The sequence below is a fragment of the Dipodomys ordii genome, unplaced genomic scaffold (genome assembly GCF_000151885.1).
Source record: "Dipodomys ordii isolate 6190 unplaced genomic scaffold, Dord_2.0 Scaffold1, whole genome shotgun sequence".
In the NCBI taxonomy this organism is placed as follows: Eukaryota; Metazoa; Chordata; class Mammalia; order Rodentia; family Heteromyidae; genus Dipodomys; species Dipodomys ordii.
In genome coordinates this window covers 60,122,534-60,145,096 of record NW_012267217.1, presented here as the reverse complement: position 1 = coordinate 60,145,096, position 22,563 = coordinate 60,122,534, and the positions used below count along the sequence as shown (strand labels likewise).

At 39.2% G+C, this 22,563-nt stretch overlaps 1 protein-coding gene across 1 annotated transcript in view; it reads left to right on the top strand.

Moving 5' to 3' along the window:
• Sphkap (SPHK1 interactor, AKAP domain containing) overlaps positions 1-22,563 on the top strand; it is a 92,435-nt gene that overhangs the window by 3,445 nt on the left and 66,427 nt on the right. Inside the window, exon 2 of the mRNA XM_013020230.1 lies at positions 15,699-15,806. Coding sequence (XP_012875684.1) covers positions 15,699-15,806 — 108 coding nt within the window. The remainder of the gene's footprint in view (positions 1-15,698; positions 15,807-22,563) is intronic.

The following is a 22,563-nucleotide window of genomic DNA, read 5'->3' as shown; positions in this document are numbered from 1 at the left end:
CAATTGTTAAATTGATATATAATGGATTTTCCAGTAAACAAACTAAACCATTATACACTATTATTTTGTATATTGAAACACCACTTGAATGGTCTTTAATAGATTTTTTTATTAAAAATATCAAGATCTGTTACCTGTAAAGAAGCAATGGGTATTTTGTAACAAATGTGAACTTCGATTCCGAATACCTGAATGAGCTCCCAGGTTTGTTTGCTTTTTCCCTTGCTGTATGTTATTAGGCCAAGAACATAATATCTCTAACTCAGACCCATTAGGGTTGGTATAAAAGTTTTATAGATGATGCTCCATAATTCCATGTAAATGGTCTTTACCTAAGGTCAAACTTTATTTAAACAGAGCTAAAGAATGGGTATGAACATCACATGCTCTGTACTTGCGTGATGTCAAAGGAGTTAGACTTCCTTTTACTTTGAAAGCATTATACCCCCTGCCATATTTCTTCAGTGGCTGGACATTTCTAGCCCAGGCTTTACTTCACAGGGAAGATTTGTTGTTTGAGACAGAGTGGAAACAAGTATTTCCCCCCGCCCCTCTTGTCTGTCATAGGGCTTGAACTCTGGGCCTGAGCGCTGTCCCTCAGCTCTTCAGCTCAAGGCTAGTGCTCTACCACTTGAGCCACAGCACCACTTCTGGTTTTCTGGTGGTTTATTGGAGATAACAGTCTCATGGACTTTCCTGCCTGGGCTGGCTTTGAACTGCGATCCTCAGATCTCAGCCTCCTGAGTAACTAGGATTACAGGCGTGAGCCACTGGCTCCTGGCTTGGAAACAAGTCTTTAAAGAGCATTGGTGTGAGAAAAGAATTGTTGGAGAAAAATCAAAGCATCAAATAGCCTTCTCTTTTCATTGTCATGACAATTAAATCCACCTTTAACTTGGGCTTATCAAAACCAGCATCCTGAAAGCACTCCAGGTTCCCAGACACTTCACGTTCCCAGAGGCACAGTGTGATCTTAACATGGCATCTCATCAGCTCCTTGAAGTGTCACCATCATTCTTTACCATGACTGACCGCTTTTAAACTGATGTCATTTGCTTCAGATAAATCTGGAGAAGGACAGGGTGGATGGATGCCTTGATCTGTGATGTTACCTTTCAATCTGCAAAATGTACTTTCATTTCAGTCCCTATGATGGGTAACAAGTAATTACTAAAAGTTAATTCAATTAACATATGCATGCTTGGACATTCAAATTATGAGGCTATTTTCAGAATCCCATCCACAGCTCTAAAGGCATTTCATCCTAATAGACAGACAAAATTATATTGGACAAAAGCTTCTGTACTACTACCAAGAACCTAAGGAGGACTTTGGCTATTTTAAATAGCCAGATAATCACATGATATGAAATTGTTACAGTATTCTGTACTTACAGAAGCTTTTTCCTTTAAGAAAAGAAAGACTTAAAGAACAAATACATGAACAGTCAAATGAGTGAATAGACACATTTTAAAATAAGCATGACTGGGCTTTGTTCTTTATAAGGCCTTAGTTTTTTTTTTTTTTCCGTCAGTTGTGGGGCTTGAACTCTGGGCCTGGGTGTTGTCTCCAAGTTCTTCAGCTCAAGGAGAGTACTCTACCACTTGAGCCACAGTGACACTTCCAGTTTTCTGGTGGTTTGTTGGAGATAAGAGTCTCATGGACTTTCCTGCTCAGGTGGCTTTGAACCTCAATCCTCAGATCTCAGCCTCCTGAGTAGCTAGGAGTATTGGCATGAACCAATGGTGCCCAGCAGGCCTGAGATTCTTTATAAGGAAAGTTTTAAAGAAGCCCCCCCATACACTTCAAGTATCCCTCCTTTAGATCCCCCTCCTCTGTTCCTGGTCTTGCAGCCTCTGGTCATCTTTAGGCCCTGCTTTGAATTACAAGGGAATGGCCTAACCACCACATCAAATGGCTTCTTGTGCAGCAGCATTGAAGTAGCCGGGACTTTTGAAAGAAAAGAAATAGAGAGTTATTTTGCAAAAGTGATATTTAAAGAGAGTACATCTAATCATGCTAAAGGGGATTCCTTGGGGCAAAAGGCTCTGAACTCTGTGATGCAGGACAGATACATTCCATGGAGGAGAAAACAGCGGAAGACAAGTTGAAGCTGTAAGAGGACAGTGGGAGGAGAGTAAAATGGAAACTGAGTCAGGCATATTGGGAAGGCAAGACCAGGAGGACAGGCCAGGTGCTGGTGGATGACATCTGGAGGGCCACAGTTTCAGGCCAGCCAAACTAGAAAAGCTCATGAGGCTCCATCTCCAGCAAAAAGTGGGACTGGATGTATGATTCAAATGATAATGCACCAGAACAAGTCTGAGGCTCTGAGTTCAAACCTCAGTTCCTGCCAAACAAACAAAACATAAAACAATAAAACACTCTTTCTTGAGGGTAGTGTGAGTTAAACAGAAGAATGAGCTGGAATGCTTTAGGCCAGGGCATCCAAGTGAAATGGAGAATTCCCAGGAGCCACCATTCAGACAAAATATATAGCCAATGGAAAGTCTTTATCAGGCAGCCGGTGACCACACTTGGGTGTGATAGCCCATTTCCTGACCAAGTCAGGTTAATACACCCCTCATCCAGTTTGGAATTTGCCTTCTTCCTAATCTACAGCTACAAGCAAGCAAGCAGGAAACAAGAGAAGCAGAAGTCAGCATTAAGCTAGGGGCACCTTATCTAATTTATTGGTGCATTGTGCTTTGTGCTCATTCACCTGAGTCAAGCCATCTCCTGAAGCTAAACTCTTTCTGAAGTTTATCGATCCCAAGCAAATGGGAACTAAACTAACTGTTTCCTGGAGCTTATTGCCCCCAGGCAAGCAGGAACTAACAGGAAGGAAGAAGCAAAATGCACAGGGCAGGATGGTACTTAGTCATGAAATGAAGAGTTCTGTTCACTACGCTATCACACAAGAATGGTGGTCATTAGTGAGGTCATAGGAAGGTTGATGGAGACAGGACAAGGAGACTTGGAGTTCAGATTTGGCTCACTATCAGCCCAGTCCTCCAAATTCCCTCTGAGGACAATCTCACTGTCCAAACCCCTAAGGAAAGTTCCACTGGTCCTGAACCATATCCTTATCTGGGAGATTCCAGTGTTTTACGGAAGGCAAAATGCAAATACTGGACACTTCCAGCAGGAATTCATTTCCTCCGCTGTCAACAAAAGCAAATCAAGATGCCTTTATTACAGCCAAGCTCCCAGTAAACCAGAGAGAAGGTTCTTTGCAGGAAACTCTGCTTAGCGCTATCAATTATGGCTCATTTTATGTTTTGAATGTGATTCAGCTTTGTATTCCAGAAGTTGGTAGATTCAGAACTTCTATTCTTGGCTCTGCCCAGCTTCCTTTTACTTCTAACAACTTGGCTATCTGGTATTTGAGATTTTATATACTGCATGTGAAGAAGCCCTTGGAAAGATTTGGAGGTGTCCTTTTCTTTTCTGTCTTATTTTCCTTCCTTTAAACCAAAAAGTAGCACTCTGAAAACTCAGACTAGCTTAGGACAATTTGTAGTAACTAATGGTAATGTTGCATCCATGGAACTAAGTAGGTGATATTTTTGTGAATATTTGTTCTAACTGCACCAAGTTCTCTTTATTTGGTACCTTTTACAAAGAATAGAAGTCTTGAATTTTAAAATACAGTCTAGAATTTCCATTCTCTCATTGGATTTTTACAGAAAGACCAGCCAGTGGGCCTCTTCTCTTTCCTTTCCATCAGCTTTCCCCACCAATTCTGATACCATCCCTCTTCCTTCCTTCTTGAGAGGCTTATCATTCTGGAAAAAAGTAACGTGTGCATTTCAGTTCTGTCCCCATCCAAGCAAGAGAAAGGACACAGCTCAGATCTATTTGAGTACCACTCAGGCCCAAGCCTCCCTCAGACTGAACCTGCTGCTGTGTGTGTCCACCTTTACGAGGCTAGCTTCTGCCCTGTGTGAAGGCGATGCACTGGGAAAGACTCCTATTAGGGTGCGTACTCTCCCAAATAGGAAGCATGGCAAAAGCATCTCTCTCTGCCAGGCATCTTAACGGACAGTTGTTCACAATAGTTGCTTCTGAAGATGAGGCTGAGAGAGGAGAAACACCACTTTCATTTCATTTCCAAAGGCCAAAGGCATGTATTAATGTTGCAGTCACATGGGGTCATTAAAACCCCCGTCCCTTTATCCAGGAGCAAATCCTAAACGACCTATACTTTGCACAATCATGAGCATACCACATGTTTTCTTTTGTGAGTCTTTTCCTTTTTTTGCTTCTCCTAATACTGAAGTCGCATTACCTTCCCCGATCTGATATAAATGACAGCATTCTTTTGACTCTATATTTCCAAAATAGAGAGTAATGATTAATTAGATAGCTTCTATTTCCTTACTAACTGGATTGTGTTTAAACCCTAACTGACCATTCATAAATTATTCCATCTTTGCACTTCCCGAGGATATCTAATTTTGTCACTCTGGCATTTTATACACTACACCCAAATTTGGTTTCCACTTTTGTGTGGAAAAAGTTCTCATCGACTTTCAAAACATTCTTGGTCTGCTGACATGTGGCATCCAGCAGAAGCTCCCAGTGGTCTGATCCTCCTTTGCCTAGCTCAATTAATTCTCAGGGTCTGAAGTGTATATGTGATTTTGAGACAATTTTTGTGCCACAGTGAGACAGACATGGTGTAGCTTCTGGGATACAAGTAATTCAGTGAGGCAAGAGGAGCAGAAATGTAGGGGAAAGTGGGAACCACTAGGCAGATAGAGATAGAAAATGTCAAACGTCACCCATGGCAGACAACATGTACCCCATCACGGCATTTCTTGTTCCCGTAGTGCCTTGGACTCTTGCTCAAAATGTCATTTCTTCTTCCCATAATGCTGTGGGTTGGTGCCCAAATGCTTTTCTTCCCATAATGTCCCATGCTTCCACTCACAGTCCTATGTCAGTGGTGAGTTAACATCTCATGCACAGCCAGATGTGACCAATCAGACTTATTTATGTACTCATGTGCAATGGCAGAGACCAATGCATGGCCCCTTACTGACCAATAGTGTTCTGAGGCAAAAAGAGAATTGATAAGGTGTAAAGGCCACTTGCCTGGGGGGAATTCATTGCAATTCCAGCTCTAGGGCCCCTCTCTATGGAGCATTAGTACTGTACTTTCCCTTTCAGTCAACGTGATACTTTACCCTACTTCACTACTTGTCTGCCTCTTAATTCTCTACCTGGTAAAAGAATGGACCTGTGCCCTTAGATTACAGAATTAGAAAAACACCCAGGACTATGCTGAAGCTGCTAGTCATTCTTACCACATGGGTATGTACTCTGGCCCAGAGTTGGCATACAAAATCCAAATTACAGACACAGACATGGGATCATGTCTGTAACTGAAGGAAAGATGCTGTTGTATAATGAAACATCTCAGATGCAAGCTTAATTAGAACATACTGCTAAAATTCCATAGATAAGTATTCTTTCATTAGAGGAATATAACTTATCTGTGGGCCAGTCATTAGCTTGTGAACCATGTGACACCTTCAGGCATTCTTTCTCATCCCTCTACAGCAAGGGAGAGTGCATTGAAAACCCACTGCTAACCTTTTTCCTTCCCAGACTCCTCTCTGCCTATCAGCTGGTGTTTTCTAGGCTCCCTTTCATCCTTGATAATGAAGAATTGTTTTATCCTAAATACTAAAAGAACTCATTTTTCTATGTCTTTTCTAATAAGTACTTAGACAATTTCCAAATCTTAGTGTTCATATGATTTTTTTAATGCTAGATGTTCTACCATAACTAAAATTCACATACAGCTAAGGAGAATTACTGAATATGTCCTATGAGAAATCGTTTTTTTTTACTCTGAAATACTTACCTTTTTTTCTTTGTTTTTGTCAGAAGAAACTAATACACAAGAATACACAGTCATCCAGTAAAATTACCAAGGAAAATATTCTCTTAACATTTAAATTTAACCTGAAAAATGGAGACAAAACCACTGAAGTTTGAATGTTTTTTCTTCTTCTACACAATAGCTATGTCTAGTTTGTGGCAATGTTTCTTCTGAATAATACTGGGTGCTTTAACTAGATATTATAGAGTTTCTCTTCAAAATAATGGAAAGTGAATTGTATCCCAGAGAGGAAAACAAAAGACTACAAAAGAATACTTTGCAAAAAAATAAGAAATTAAAAAAAAGAATACTTTGCCAAGTCTTCAGTTAAATTAACATGAACTTAAATGTGTAAAATTGTACAAAATCTTCTAAATTCTAGAACTATTTAGTTGGATGGACATTAGATTTTTAGGCTATTCCGAAAACTTAATTCAGCAATTAACCATTAGCTAAGCCAATGACAAACGATAATAAAATGATCTTACATACTCCTAAAGTGCTTTAAAACATTAAGTCCTGTAGCCCAGTTTAGCTATAGATTTCCTTTTAAAACTATTTTATTATTTTTAAGTAGTTATATAAACATGTTTCCATTCAACATGCCTATTTATAAGTACAATGCATCTAGATCAATGTCACTTTTCATCATTTCTCTACCCATCTCTCTCTCCTAATGCTAAGCAGTTATCTGGTTCCATGAGTACATTGACTTTTATAACTATATTCATGCATTCTTCCTTTCCCCATTGAAGTTCACTTTTGAACTTCTGGAAAACTTCTTTTCCACCCCTGGCTGAACCAGCCACAATAGTTCTTTACTATCTTGTAAATGCACAAAGCACGCTGCTGCATCAAAGATTTCTTTCTGATGATGACCGCTGCCCAGGTCACAGCTGGTCTCCACAGACAGGCATGACTGACTCCGCACTTCATGCAGAGCTCTGCTCAGTGTTACTTTTAGAGAGGCCTGCAGAGATACGCTTTTCAAAACGGCGTTCTTTGCTTCTTTATCCCTTATCCAGCTTTATTTATCTTTGTGGTAGTTTCATTATCAGACACCTCTCTCTCATATGTCTATGTGTGTGTGTGTGTGTGTGTGTGTGTGTGTGTGTGTGTGTTATCAATTTGATTTGTGGTCCTGTTCCAACAGAATAAAAACCAGATTTATATGTTGTATTGATATTCTTGCTTTGCCCACCATTCTCCAGTTAGATAAGCAGTAAGTAAAAACACCACCAGGTGTTTTCAACAAGCATATAAATGAGCGTAAATGAAAACTTTTAGCATGAACAGCATGATCCTGCTCTTATAATACTTCCAACGTTAATCTCAAATATCATCTAATTAATAATTTTGTGTAAAATTTGAGTAACATGGAATCCAAGCTAAAACTTCAGTTTTAAACATATCCTGCAGGCATAAAAAAGGAGAATAAAACAGAAATAAATAGAGTTAATATATATTATATAAGTAGATTTTAGATTATGTGTATATATGTATATATATATATATATATATATATATATTACATAAAATCATCCTGGTAAAACAGAGACTTCAATTCAGATACAACCTATGATGTTTACAGCAGCTTTATTTGGCAAAAAGTAGAAAAAAATGTCCTTCAACTTGTGAGTAGATAAAAAAATAGGAAAAAAACTAGAACTACAACCCATTAAATAAGATACAACTTGGCAATAAAAGAAAACAAACCTGCTTACAACAGGCTTGCATCTGCAGATGTAACTGCACACACATATCTGGAAAATGCAAAATTAAAAACAAAAAATCAGACAGATTTCCCAGGGCTCTGCCCAGGAGAAGGTGAGATTTCGACAGTTGCAGGGCAGCTGGTATCAGGGAGGGGAGAACGGAAGTTGGCCTACATCTTGATGGTGCAGGTGGTTACACAGCCACATGCCTTTTGAAAAGTAAGTAATAAGTAATTTTCTAGGAATATGAGTTCTCTATCAAGAAAATATTAGCTCTGGAAGTGCTTCAAAATGGTAAAGCGCTAACCTTGAGCAATAAAGCTTAGGGACAGTGCCCAGGCCCTGAATTCAAGCCCCAAGCCCAAACAAAAAAACAAAGAGAGAGAAAGATAAAGGAAAGAAAGAAGGAAAGGAAGGAGGGAGGGAGGCACACAGGAAGGAAGAAAAGAAGTAAAGGAAGGAAGGGAGGGAGGGAAGGAGGAAATATTAGCTCCAATGCAGTGCTGCTTTATTGCTCAGGAATTAGGTGAATCCCTGAGTCCCTGCCTTCCTTCCATGGTTCTTTCCTTGCTTTCCTGACGACTCACATTCAGTGAATCTCTCGCATGTGTCTCCCTGTGTAATGAGATTGAATGGAGATTCCTAGAAAGAGGCCGGGAAAGCACCAGAAGCCTGCAGGTGTTCTCTGAGTGATGTCTCAATGTTCTCCTCCTTCCGAGGGGTGTAGCTCCTCTTGCCTCTTGTCCCCTCCTCATCAATCCATATTCATATAGATTTTGTGTCATGTTTGAAAGGACAAATCCTCCCAAGTGGTTTCCAAGTCATCATGTAAAGTTTGTCATCCGTGAAAACACAGAGGGCCAGCAGGACTTACTCAGAGATGGCCATCCCGAGTTCTGCTCAGCCTCCACAGAAAGCATCCATGTCTCACAATCTCTGCTTTTTGAAGGAAAAAAAAGAATTCACATTCTGATGTCATGCTGAAGTTAGCTCTAAGCAGCACTCCATTGCTCATCACAATCCATACATTAAGGGAATATGGCATATTGTGTGTGAAAGTCTCTCTCCTAACAGCTCTGAGATTGCTTCCCATCTATATGCCTGTGATGGTTGGGACATGAAATGTTTTGATAGTTTATAAGATTCGAAAGTGGTTATCTTACTCAACTTCAAAAATCTTTATTACCTGTAGAGAAAATCCCTGCAGAAATACAAAACATCAATATGTACATATATTTTCAAACTTTCTTCATGTTGAATAAATCACAATTATTAAGACTTCCTTTTGAAAAACACAATCATTACAAAGAGTAAAATTACATGTGTACATATATAAATTACATGAAATGTGAGAGAGTCTGGTATCAAATGAGCACTGGTCAAATACTAGGAGATGTATGATTTAGAAAGGCAATGAAATGCTCATGGGCTCATACAATACTCATATCTGACAGGAAGGAAAAGACACATACACACTCTAAAATTCAAGGTAGAAATATGTTACGTTATAAATATTGATACTGGGCTCAGTGCCCAGTTCAAAGATGTGTGGGGAAGAAAATCGATAAGATGTTTAAGGGACAGGAGGAAAGCAATGTGTGCATCCAACAAGCTATGTGTAGAACTCTATTTTTCCTTCTTTTCTTTTTTAAAATTTTATTTTATTGTAAAGATGCTGTACAGAGGGGTTACAGTTACATGAGTAAGGCAATGAGTACATTTCTTGTCGAGCATTGGTGCCCCTTCCCTTATTTTTCCACTATCCCTTCTCTCCCCGACCTCCTTCACTCCTCCCCCTGCCCAAAGTTGTACAGTTCGCTTCCAATATACTGTCATGTGGGTATCCTTGTTGCAATGGGTTGTCCTATGTCCTTGTTTCAGAATTTTGTTATTCCCCTTCCCTTCCCAAATTAGACAAATGTACATATAAGATGCAGGGTACCAAAATCAAGTACAGTGACAACAGGGGATATACCATAGGGGGAAGAACATACAAAGGAAACAAAAACCATTACCTAGTGCATTAAAACCAACACAACACAAAAAGACCTCTATGTCTATATCCTGTGGAGAACTCTTCAGTCTTCTGGTAGATTATAACTCAGGGTGTATCCAGAGGAATTACCGAAGACAAAGCTTGGGATAAACCAGAATATCTTAAACAACAGAGAATTATAACAGTTCAATAGATGATCAGAAATTAGAACTGAATTGGGATGCCCTGAATGCTAGGCCACAGTTTGGTAGTAAGCTGATCAAACTTTAGGCTCACCAATGATACCATTTCCCTTCAAGGGCCTAGTCTGTCCTTGTAGGACTATGAAGTCCTCACTGATTTTTATTGGATCAATTAATCAGTTGAGGTTAAGGTCTTAGCAGGGAATTACAGGACATTAAGACAATATGAATAATAATGGATACTAATGTGATACTATGTACATCAGTATGTACAATTATTATTCTAACAACTTTAAAACACCCTTCACTATGAACAGGAATCACCTATATTTAAAACATGAGGAAGTTGAGTCTCAAAAAGGTTAAATGACTTGCTTTCTGCTGCTGTGTTAATTAATTTTAAAAAATGGAATTTAAGGCAAGGGGCTTTTTTGAAGCTCACCTTCATGTACTTTTTGATTCTGGTTTCAAGGAGTGGACAGGGTTGGGAGGTAGGAGTGAGAGAAAGCTGAGAAATAATTAACAACATGGGTGGTTAGGATCTATCTATGATGCTCAAAATTTCCTGTCCAAATACCATTCCTGCCTTAGTCTATTCAGGCTTTTATAATAAAATATCCCAGGCTTATTTGTTTATAATCAACAAGATTAATTTTTTCATAGTCCTGGAGAATGAGATATTCAAGATCAAGGTTCAGATCAGCTGATTAAGGGTCCAGGAGGTTCATTCTTAGTAGATGGTACCAAATGCTTCACCCTCACAATGTGGAAAGACAGAAGGCCTTCTTCAACCTCTCCTGTAAGGACGCCAATCCTACAGATAAATCCTCAAAACCCCTATCAACTCCCAAAGGCCCTATTACTTAATGTCAACATCCTGGGAATTAAATGTTGACCCACTAATTTCGGGAGGAATCAAACATTCAGACCATAGCAGTCCCTTTTATTCTCTATCACAGCATTGTGATAGAGATTTCTTCATAATGTCTTGCAATTAAACATGTGTTTATTTATTGTTTGGCTCCCATGACTGTTTTTAAGGTCCATAGATATGAATCTGAGATATTATTATCAGCATAATGTAACCCAGAGAGTAGGCCACAGTATGGATTTCATTGGTTGAGTGGGAACCCAGGGTATTATAGGAAGAAGAATCATTTGAGAAGTATGAATTTTAAAACATTTTCTATTAAGTGAATGAAATAAAAGAATTGTATTTTGGAGAGCCTACTGTTAAAATAGAAATATGCAAAGAACTATTCCAGCTGGCAGAGAAGGTTCAAACCAGGGTAGTTGGGAGAATTCCTCTGCCATCAATTCTGTAAACATAAGACTAGCTTTTCTTTTCTTTCCAGTTATTATTTTTAAGCAGTTGTGCAAAGGAGTTGCCATTCAGCGAAGCAATTTATGAATACAATGCATCTTGATCAATGTCTCCCCTTTCAACGTTCTTATCCATTCCTCTCAATCCACCCTTTTCCTCTCCCTTTTCTTAATTGTGTAGGATATACATTGAATTCTTAACTGCATTCTCTCTCTCTCTTCTTTACATTCATGTACCCCTTTCCCCTGACCCTACCCTAGTCCTTTCAAACACTCATTTCCCTGCTGTTATTTTGTTGTATCATTTGTAACAAAATGAAAAGACCTGGAAAAAATTATGTTAAATGAATTAAGGTGCAGAGAAACAAACGTTTGTGTGTTTTCCTTCATATTTGGAAGCTAGATTTAGCTTATAAACACATAAGTAAATATGTTGGGGGATATGCAAGTGTATACAAAATATATTAGCTGAAATATGGTAGGTTCAAGGGAGAACTCAAATAGGGTAATTCTTTAGAAAGGCAAAGTCAAAGTTCAACAGAACCAATATAGAGTTTTCTTTGTGGATTCAGGTGTGGGAGAAGAAAGTCTGCATTTATTCACAAAGAATCCAAGATGACAAGGGGATTTGCAAGGGTTAATAGTTAACAGTTTAAAATGTAAAGCGCCAGCTCCCCAGAAAGGTCAACACTACCGGTAGAGTGGGTAAGTCAGACCAATGGGTGCTAATTAATATCCCGAGACTCTTGGAAAAGAGTCAGGGGAAAAGATTGAGTAAACTGGGAAGACCTATGTGTTTAAAACACCACAGGAGGGGAAACTTACACAATGAGGATTAAAAAATAGTCAAAAAATTAGTACAGCCAGGCACTCCCTGGGTGCTCATACCTATAATCTAGCTACACGGGATGCTGAGATCTGAAGATTGTGGTTCGAAGCCAGGCCAGGCAGGAAAGCCACATCAGACTTTTATCACCAATAAAATACTCAGAAAAAGCAGGAAGCGGTGCTGTTGCTCAAGTGGTAGAGTGCTAGCCTTGAGCACAGAGGCTTAAGGATAATTAATGTCCAGGCCCTGAGTGTAAGCCCTAGGATCAGGAAAAAAAAAAAAGACGTGTGTCCTCCTCAGTGTACCCAATTTTTCCTGACAATTCAAGTTCACCTTCCACAACTGGTCAAGTGCAAAACCTTTTCCTAACTACAGACCCCTTGGAATCCATTGTCCAAAGCAGTCCCTCTTCTTGACAGTCCCAGGTACGTGTAACTTCCTTCCATTAGAACTGAGTTTCCAAAGGACAGCTGTCATTTTTACTCATCTTAATCTTTCCCAGGTCTAATCTCAAGGGAGTTTACTGAGACCTTATTGACTGACTGTTAACTTGAGAAAGCATAGAGATGAAAGAGAAAAGCAAAAATGGCGTATTGAAAATAATAAAGAGAAATTGTCAAACATTATGGAAAAGTAAAGAAACCATTAATCATAGAACAGATGCTATATGAAATTCAGTCTTCTGATACTAATATGTCATCATCATGCTTAATAAATTACATTCTCTTGTAAGAAATTAGGCTTTAACAGATATTTTCTTTTTTTCTTGTGAAAATACGATACAGAGCGGTTAATTACATGGGCAAGATAATGAGTACATTTCTTACCAAGCGTTGTTGCCTCCTTGAAACAACCTTCTGGAATGTCTTTAAATACGTTCATTTAAGTTACTATAACTTCAGTAAATGATAAGTGTGATGACTTCATTCACTCAGTAGTTGATGGTAGGGACAGAACTTGAACTCTAACCCAAATATCTGGGTTCATCATAAATTACTGTTTTATCCTATCTAAATTGCTTGAAAAATGTTAGCATTGCTGAGGACTGTGCTCAGTCTACTAAATGCTCATTCTGGCTTCCTCCTCCATCTCATAAACACATTAATTTTTTTCCTTTCCTGCATTTTTATTGTTATTACAAAAGTGATGTAGAGAAGAATTATAGTTACTTAAGTCAGATGAAGAGTATATTTTTTTGAACAATGTCACCCCTGCCTTCACTTTCTCCCAGTTTTTCCTACTCTAGTGAGTAGCACTGCTGTATCTGTTCACCCTTGGTCCCACTGTTTCTGTGCCCCCACCAAGCTCCCCAAAATGGATAGATGTACAAACAAGACAAAAGGAAAAGAAAACAAAAACTGCAACATAGGAAAAAAAACCTCTTGTTGCCATTCTCTGGAGCTCATTTCAATAAATATTATTGTATATGATCAGATGCTTATAGGTACTGTGCCTTTGTGATCCTCTCCTAAGAATACCTTCCTTTGGTCTCACTGTGTAATGCACTAAATTCCTGCCTCTTGATTCTCTCCATCAGAGTAAAGTCTTTGAAAAAAGAGGCTCTTCTTCCTTATTCTGGACACTGATGAAATTTTAAAAGTAATTGTGCCAATATTATTTCACACTTATGACTACACAGCACTTTTTTTCTTAGCTCTTCATCAGAAATAAGCAATCCTGGGAACTAAAAATAGCAGATAAATTAATGAGCCGTGGAGAACCTGGTGAGCTCCTCTCTTTTTCTCTCTCAGCAGGGAAATTAGATTCATAAAGTTTCCAAATTCATTGTATTCTCAAGCACATATTTTCCCCCTTTCAAGTACCTCTCTTCTAACCCTTTGTACAGACCATTAAACCTAAAGCTTTCAACAGGTTATAATTGTTCAACTTGTGGGGCTAAGTGGTTTATTGAAGCAGGTTTCATTCTCTTTTCTTATTTGGCTTTTTAATATATATGGGAAAAGGAGAGGCAGGATGCAGGAAAGGGGAGGAAGGAGGAGAATTACGTGGCGCTTGATGGACAAGCACCCCTCAGCTCAGCGAGTTTGGTTTGACGGTTTAGGGAGGGCAAACTGTGGCCAGGAGCAGGGAGGTAACTTCGTCACACAGAGAGTGAACAGTGGACTGAGACCACATAGACCAGGATGGTCTGCAGGGCTGAATAGATGGGAACTGGGCAGAACCCAGAAATGAGGAACTACAATCCCATGGCAGGCAATGCACCCGTGATGGTTTGGGAGCTCTTAGGTCTGAAAACTGTTCTCAGATGCTAATTCTGCACTCACCTGACAAATTACTGACAAAGGTATTAATAATTTCTAATCACAGCTCAGCACTCAGTAGGAGCTAGAATCTGATATACGCCTTTTACTTATATAAACTATTAAATTCTACCACAACCTTTGATGTTTAAATCAGGTAATATGTTAGTGTCTGAACTGAGAGTTTCCAACATAGCATTATGTAGCATAAATATTAAGTAATTAATAATTGAAATATCAACAAAATTGATGGGAAACTATTTTATTTCATTTTAGTTATTTATATAATCATGAGCTGTTTAATGGTGAGTAAAATTGGTGTTTATATCCTCAACCATACAAAAACTCTCTCTCACTAATATACTTCTTAAAATATTTAAGACTTGTTTGAAATTCTACTTTTGTATATTTGTGTTTTTGTTTTTATTTTCTTTTATTCTTTCTTTTGTATATCAGTCTTTGGGTCTTGAACTCAGGGCCTGGGCACTGTTGCTGAGCTTTTGTGCTCAAAGATATCACTCTACTATTTGAACTACAGCTCCACTTCTGACTTTTGGGTAGTTAATTGGAAATAGTCTCACAAACTTTCATGCCCAGTCTGGCTTGGAACCGTGATCATCAGATCTCAGCCTCTTGAGAAGTCAGGATTACAAACATGAGCCATCAGCACCTAGCATTTCTGTTTCTTTAAAGCCAAGATGTGTTTTAAGGAAGCTATTCGGTATCTAAGGATATAAAGATGAGAAAATTGTCATATACAATATGGATGGTGTTTAGACACATTGAAAGTTGAATCATTCTTTAGTGATGAGATTATGTCTTTGAAATATTTTGGCTTTGAGGAGTGTGCCTTTTATCATTGCTTTCAAATCCAAGCTCCAAAGCAAGACATGTTAAAATCATGTTTGACTTTATTAATTCATGTGTATGACTTTTTGTTTTGTCTTGTCACAGTGTTAGCAAATAGACAATGGTTATTTTAATGCAACTGAATTAGCCCTCATATTTTTAATAATGTGATATCTTAGAAATGTTAAAAGAATTGTACCTTGTTCCCTACCTATTCTAGAAGAGTTGAAAACTCAAAGTGGCTACATTGCAGCAAAAGGAAAACCATGATGACACCTAAAAGATACAAAGCATCAGTAACTTATGAAAGAATTGCAACACGAATGAAATGCACCCCCATTTGTAGCCACACCAAAAAAACAATCACATGACTGTAAATCACTTCAGCCAGCCATACATTGAACTTTCCAGATGTTGCATTTGCTAAGGAAAGAATTAGCAGTGTTAACATCTATCTCAAGCCTATTTCGGGAGGAGTAGTTCACACTTTGTCAAAGTACTATTTATCCTGCTAGCCTTTCCTCTTGCTATCCTGATACTCTGAGGAAAATTTAAAAAGATACATCTGGGATTCTTTTAGAAGAGGTTTTCTTTGTTTAAATAGAAAGACTTGCCAAGTGAATGTTCGTCTGGTTTTCTGCTTCCCCCAGGTCCTACGCAGTGCCAGCTTGCTTGAATCCACCGACTACTGGTTGCAAAACCAGAGGACTCCCTGCCAGATTGGATTTGTGGAAGAGAAGTCCGAGGACTGTGCTTCTGTAAGTACCCAGCACTGCTGGAGACATTGTCCAAGAAGCGAAGGGTATATGGTGCATTACGAATCCATACTAACACCACAAATGTCAAAAATGATGACAGAGAGTTGGCAAAAGAAATCTTTTGAAAATACGTGACTGGTTTACACAAAATAGCAAAGAGCCAGGGTTCCTATTTTTATGTTGCTCATTTCAACTAATGAATTGATCTGATCAGTTCTCTAACAAGCAAAAGCAAAAAAGTTTATTTTTCAAATGACTGAGAAAAAGATTCAGAAATAGAATTGTAATGTAGGATGAAACATTTTAAGAAGTCGACAGCTGTGTTGTCAATATATTTTAAAACTCTTAAATAGTAGATATTTTTCCAATGCAAAAGTCATGTAAAATTTTGCTACCATTCTTTTGGGTTATAGTTATTATTTGAGAATGCTTTTTTTATAATGGGCACTCCGTTTAACATACCAGAGTTGTGTTTTATATATAAAACCTTTCTTTGTGAGGAAAGGGATGTTGTTATAGATAAATAATGTAATTTTATAGTTCCTAATACAAAGATGTATTGCTGAATTTTTATTAAAAAGATCCTTTCTATGTGTTCAACAATACCATATGCTTCATTTGGATTGAATCACCTTATCCTTATTGGGTGATGAGCAAAGAGAGTTGACAGAGTGTTTTCAAAGAGGAGAGAAATATAATGTATTCCTCCAGACTAAATTGAGAGCATGAGCTCTGAGCTATTCCTGGTGGTAAGTTGTATGCCAGCATTTCTGTTTAAAGAAATGAAAAGGAAACTGAACATGGTAGAGGGGGGCTTTTGTGTATGTGTATATTCCGGACAGACTAGAGCTGGCAGACAGAGAATGGACCACACTTTACATAGCAGAGTATTGGAGCACAGGACACTCTGTGTCCACTCTGCTTTCATACACAAATCTCTTTCTTTAGGCAAATGATTTTTATTGTCATTGGCAAATTGAGTATTGGCAAATGGGATTCTGAGTCATTTGGATCCTTTGTCCAGAAAACTAGTTGTTGAATATAAATTTTCTCTGGAGAAAACAAGCAGAACTAAGTTATTCGATAGTAATTCCTTCTTTGCAAATTCAATACTGAATTGTGTTGGAAAAAATGCAAGCATCTGCAATGCAGATACCTAATTACCATAAGTTTTAAAGGACAGAAATGGAGAGAAAAGTTATCAGTGATCGCACTTCGGTCTGAGCTGTCATCCAGAATATTCTTTTGTTAGAAAGGTTTCTCTTGGGGGATACATAAAATTTGGGACATTAAAAATGCTATGGTGACTATGTTGATGATGAACTATACACCTTGTGGGTAGGGAAAGAAAAACTGTGAGAGAGTGAGAGCAAAGGTGACAGTGTTCAAAGAGAAATGTACTCGTTACCTGACTCATGTAACTGTAACCCTTCTGTTCATGTATGTATGTATATATATAAATGATATGGTGGTGGGCAAAGAGGTTGTGTCTAAACTTTCTCTGTGGAGGGACTGGATTTCAGGTGTATAATTGGAAATGCTAATTGCTTTAATTTTTTTTGTTTGGTCATGGGGCTTGAACTCTGGGCCTGAGCACTGTCCCTCAGCTGTTCAGCTCAAGGCAAGCACTCTACATTTGAGCCACAGCACCACTTCTGGTTTTCTGGTGGTTTATTGGAGATAAGAGTTTCACAGACTTTCCTGCCCAGGCTGGCTTTGAACCAGGATCCTCAGATCTCAGCCTCCTGAGTAGCTAGGATTACAGATGTGAGACACCGGCACCGGGCTTGGAAATGCTAATTTTTATACCCAGTTTAAGAATCACCACTGACTTCTTCCTATGTGCAAAACGTCTTTTCTCCCATCTTTCCTAAACCCCAGTAGGCTCAAATTCAGACATAAAATGGAATGACTTTCTTAATTCTCTACTGCTTTCTTGTGAAAAGTGACATCAGTATGAACCATGGTACCATTATAGTTCTTCCTACTCTCTCTGGAGGGAAAAGAAACATCAGATTATTTATTCTCTTGTTTATTCCCAATATCTTATAGTCATCGAAACTGACACAAACATTAAACACTTGTCCATGACTCAACCTGAAGGAAATTCTTAAATTTCTATGCAAAAATTTCCCTAATCTCCCCCGAAGTACCATGTGCAGTCATCTGTCACGATACCACCATTCACTTACTGCAGTTTCACTATATCACAGGTTTAAAAGCAAATTAATTCTGTATCACCGAGCTTTTGCTATAGCGCGGATTTTGCAGTTTACAGTTATTTATACAGTATTGATGTGTTTAATTATTGTTGCCTAAAATGTTTAAAACAATATAGCAAATATAAAGATGTTAATGCAAACATATTAAAAGAATATTAAATCAAGATAAAATACAATATGTATATCATCGGCACTGTCCTCTGTATCCTGGGTATGGGTTGGCTCAGTGACTATAACATTAGTCTGTTTGCTCTCCCGCACTGTGATCTTATTTTCCGCATCTCTCCTTGTCCACTTCACATCGATGTCTGACCACTGTCCATAGTGTTGCTCTGTGGTGTTGTATTTTTGTAAAAATTTTCATAACAGTTTGCATTTATTTCAATTCCTGTGGTGCCACCCAAATATTCTGCACCTTCTAAGGTGCAGAACCAAGTGAACCCAAGAACCAGAGGAAGATGCTTACCATCAAAGAAACGGTGGAATTCTCAACATGTTAAAGGAAGGCAAAAGCTATGTGGCCGTAGGCCACCATTATGGGATCAATGAATCTACTGTTCACTACACAAAGAAAGATAGGAAGAATATTAGGTCTACAGCAGTGATGACTTTTAACAAGGCTGCAAAGAGGGGAGCCACTTCCTGCAATTAGGCCATGATGAGGATAGAATCTGTGCTGTCCCTGTGTATAAACAACTGCAGGAAGAAGAATAGCTCGCCGGATACCAACACCATCAGGACAAGGGCCAAGAAACTACCTGATAGTTCTGTGGAAGCACATGTGTTCATGATGGTGATGACGACAATGCAGAAGCAGGACCGTAAAGGACCTCTCCCACCAGACCAACCCCATTCTGGCCAGCAAGGCCTGGTTCAACAAATTTCAAAGACGCTTTGGATCCAAGAGCATTTCTCTGCATGGAGAAGCTGCCTCTGCAGATAAAGACTGAGCTGAGGAATGACATGAGCAAATCCATCATCAAGGAAGGGGGTTATAAGCCTCAAGTTTTTAACCTGGATGAGATGAATTTAGCAAGTGAAGAAGATGAGGAAGAAGGAAATGAAGTACAGGTTGGAGAAGAGGAGGAGGTTGACCTAGCACTCAATCATCTTGCAAGCGTAGTCAGCATGGTCAGAAAACTTCAGAGTGGCTGAAGGATGCTTTGTTCCTAGCACTTCGTAAATACAATCCAGACTGGCATGCCGATTTATTTAAACAAAAACAAAAGAAAAAGCAGTGCTGGTAACTCCCCAGAACCACATTCATCGCTCAAATGATGAGATCAGTTATGCCTACACCTTCAGTGGAAACCGAAGTTACTTCCCAGGGCAATGATACTGCACCATCTGATGGAAGGCTGAAGAAGTGCCATAATATTACTCTTGGCTGTGCAGTACATTCATCTCATTGTCATTACCTTCATTGTCATCAGCATTGCACAGCTACATGATTCATGATCTTCACCATTCAAGTTGTAGTAGACTTCACTGGTGAGTTCCCATATAGACTTTTATATGTTGTTAAAATTACATAGGTTTAACAGTATAGATGCATTTAAGAGCATATGAAGTTTTTATCAGTGTAGGAAAGGTTAATAAGAGAGTGGGAAAGGTTTATAGGAGAGTGGGAAGGGTTTATAAAGTCTTAAAATATATATTAAATAATAAAATAAATATAATGCTGCTGCTTCGTGAATTTTTACCTGTCACAGGGAGTCTCTGGAATGTAACTCCTGCGATAGATGAAGGATCCCTTGCTAAATCCTTTCTCTTTATGGCTCGGAGAAGATTTTTAAAGTGGGAAGAAGGGTCTTAAGATTCCAGAGTTATAAATTCCTGAAGAGAACCTAGTATCTTCAGGAGAAATGAAGGTGGGCTGTGGAGATGATAAACCAAGACCAAGAGCTCTTGAACAAAAGATACCACACACAAGCAGCCAGACCACTGGGGAAATGTACTCAATTCCTTTCCAAACCCTTTCTGTTTTCATCACGAAAAAGAAAATGCATACCATTTAAAGGACAATTAAAAGATTACACTTCAGAATTATATCTTAATTGAAGGTGAATTTTTAAAATCATTTCATGAAGCTCATGCCTTTTATCCTAGCTACTCAGGAGGCTGAGATCTGAGGATCATGTTTCAAAGCCACCCCAGGCAGGAGAGTCTATGAGACTCTTATCTCCAATTAACCACCAGAAAACCAGAAGTGGTGCTGTGGCTCAAGCGGTAGAGCACTAACACTGGACGTCAGCCATGCCTGTGAGCCCCTCCGCTGGTGGTTCAGAGATGGAGTTGCTCAGACACAGCCCAGTGCACCTGCCTGCTGGGCCTGGAGCCTTCCTAGGTGAACACACCAACTACATTGCCCAGGTGTGCACATGACTTCCCGCTCCCAACTCTGAAGATAGGGAAGATAGGCAAGAGCAACCTTAACTTGGAATGGAGAGAGGTGGGAGTTCATACAGGATGAACTCTGTCTGGGGCTGGAGTCCATTAAAGGTTCCCTGAGGGAAGTATGGGCAGGGGCTAGATAGAGTAATGTCTATTTGGGGCCAGGACAGAGGCCTGACCAGAGCTGGCCCTCTTACTGATGTGTGTTTACCTGGTGCATACACTTCTGGCCCAGGGTTGAGGGAGTCCTCAAAGAAGTGAGGACCGAGGAGGCAATGAGCAGTTGACCTCCAGAGGCTGGCCAGGAGTGGTTCTTTCTCCAGGAGAAGGGTGTGGTATAGACAGTGGAGGGGCTGTCCCATGCCGCAGGAACAAAGGCCAGGAAGGAAGGAGCTGGAGCAGTTCCCCACATTTTCCCTCTGCGGCATGACCAGAAGGATTCGTTGCTGCAAGGTAGATGACAAGGTCCTGGATCATCATGAGCAGCTGAGGGATAGCACCCAGAGTTCAATACCCACGACGGACAGAAAAAAAATCACTTCATGAAATCATCCCAAACTTAAATCTATTTATAAGTAATTATAATAGAAAATTATTATACACACCCATATTTCTGTTTTCCAGGGTCACCTTGAAGTCACTCAGATCTCTGTGTCTAGCCCTGAGCTTGCCAACAACTTCTTGTTTGGGTGATCAGTACCTTTAGCCCCATCCCCACTCCATTTGTTGCTCCTATTTTCTGCAACACAGTAAAGACACTACCATGCACCAAAAAGCTCAAGTGAGAATCAGTGGAATTATTCCTGACTTCTCTCTTTGTGGTCCTATGATGTGATCCTATATATGGCCTTTGTTCACTTAGTTCTCAAGTGATTTTTGAAATATATATTTTATTGTGCATGTTTATGATGTTTAGCATACTATAAGATATGTGTGTGAATGGCTAGTATAATGTGACAAATTAGCATATTTCTTATCTCATAGTTATACATTCTCTTGCCACAAGACTCTTTCTAGTCTATTCATTTAACTAAAATTCTGAATAAAACACACAATTAACTGCATTTTTGTAAAGTACATTAAACTGTGTGTATGTGTGTATGTGTATATGTGAAAGTGAGAGAGAGAGAGCAAGAAGAGGAGAGGACGAGAGAGCGAGCTAGTCATGGGGCTTGCTCTCAGGGCCTGGGTATTGTGGCTGAGAGTTTGTGCTCAAGGCTACTCTTTACTACTTGAGCTCTATTTCTATCTTTTTTGCTAGCTTGGACATCCAGCCCAGACTGGCTTTGAATCTTGATTCTCAGATCTCAGCCACCTGAGTCGCTAGGATTACAGGTGTGTGTCACCAGCACCTGGCTACATAAAGAATTTAATTAATTCAACTGTACCTATTTTACAACTGATGCTTTATATATATAACACGTTGTGAACCTTTATTTTCAAGGGCGTAGATTTTCATTGGAAATGTGCTTTCAAAGGCACGCTTAGAAAGCATCAGTCTTTATGGTTGCATTTCACAATAGGTAATTTTTCTACCTCAATGGTTCTGAGATGTGTAGTAGAAATGACTTGTGACTGGAGTCTCGGGGTTTCCCTGGTACTCCTGGACTCTGAGGATGTGCAGGGCTGCGCAGGATGAGGGAAGGTTGCACCCACGCCTTAGAGGTGTCCTGTTCTACTTCTCCAAGAGCTCTCTTGCTTTATTTGTTTTCAAGCTGGTTTGTGAAGCAAGCCTTCCCAGTAGATCCCTCCTGGACTCATCAAAGGGCATTAGATATTACTAGAAATATGTCCAAATGAAAGAAATCAATGTTACTTGAGCTTCCCAGTTAGAGAGCAGTAGTAAGTGAAGTTGGAAGAATGGGGGTGGGGTGGGGAGCCTCCCCTTCTCAGAAGACTTCTTGCTCGTATGACCTTAGGTGGCTGCTTAAATTGCTCCCTAAAATGAGTGGGTCAACTGAAACATTTTTGTTTGTTCTGCTATTTGGCACCAGCAGAAACATAATTGTGCATGTGCACAGTAATTAAAGTGTGTATGTATATATATATATGGATACAGACTTTGTATACACACACATATTTGTGCTTACATAATTACACACACACACACAAACACACACACACACACACACACACACACA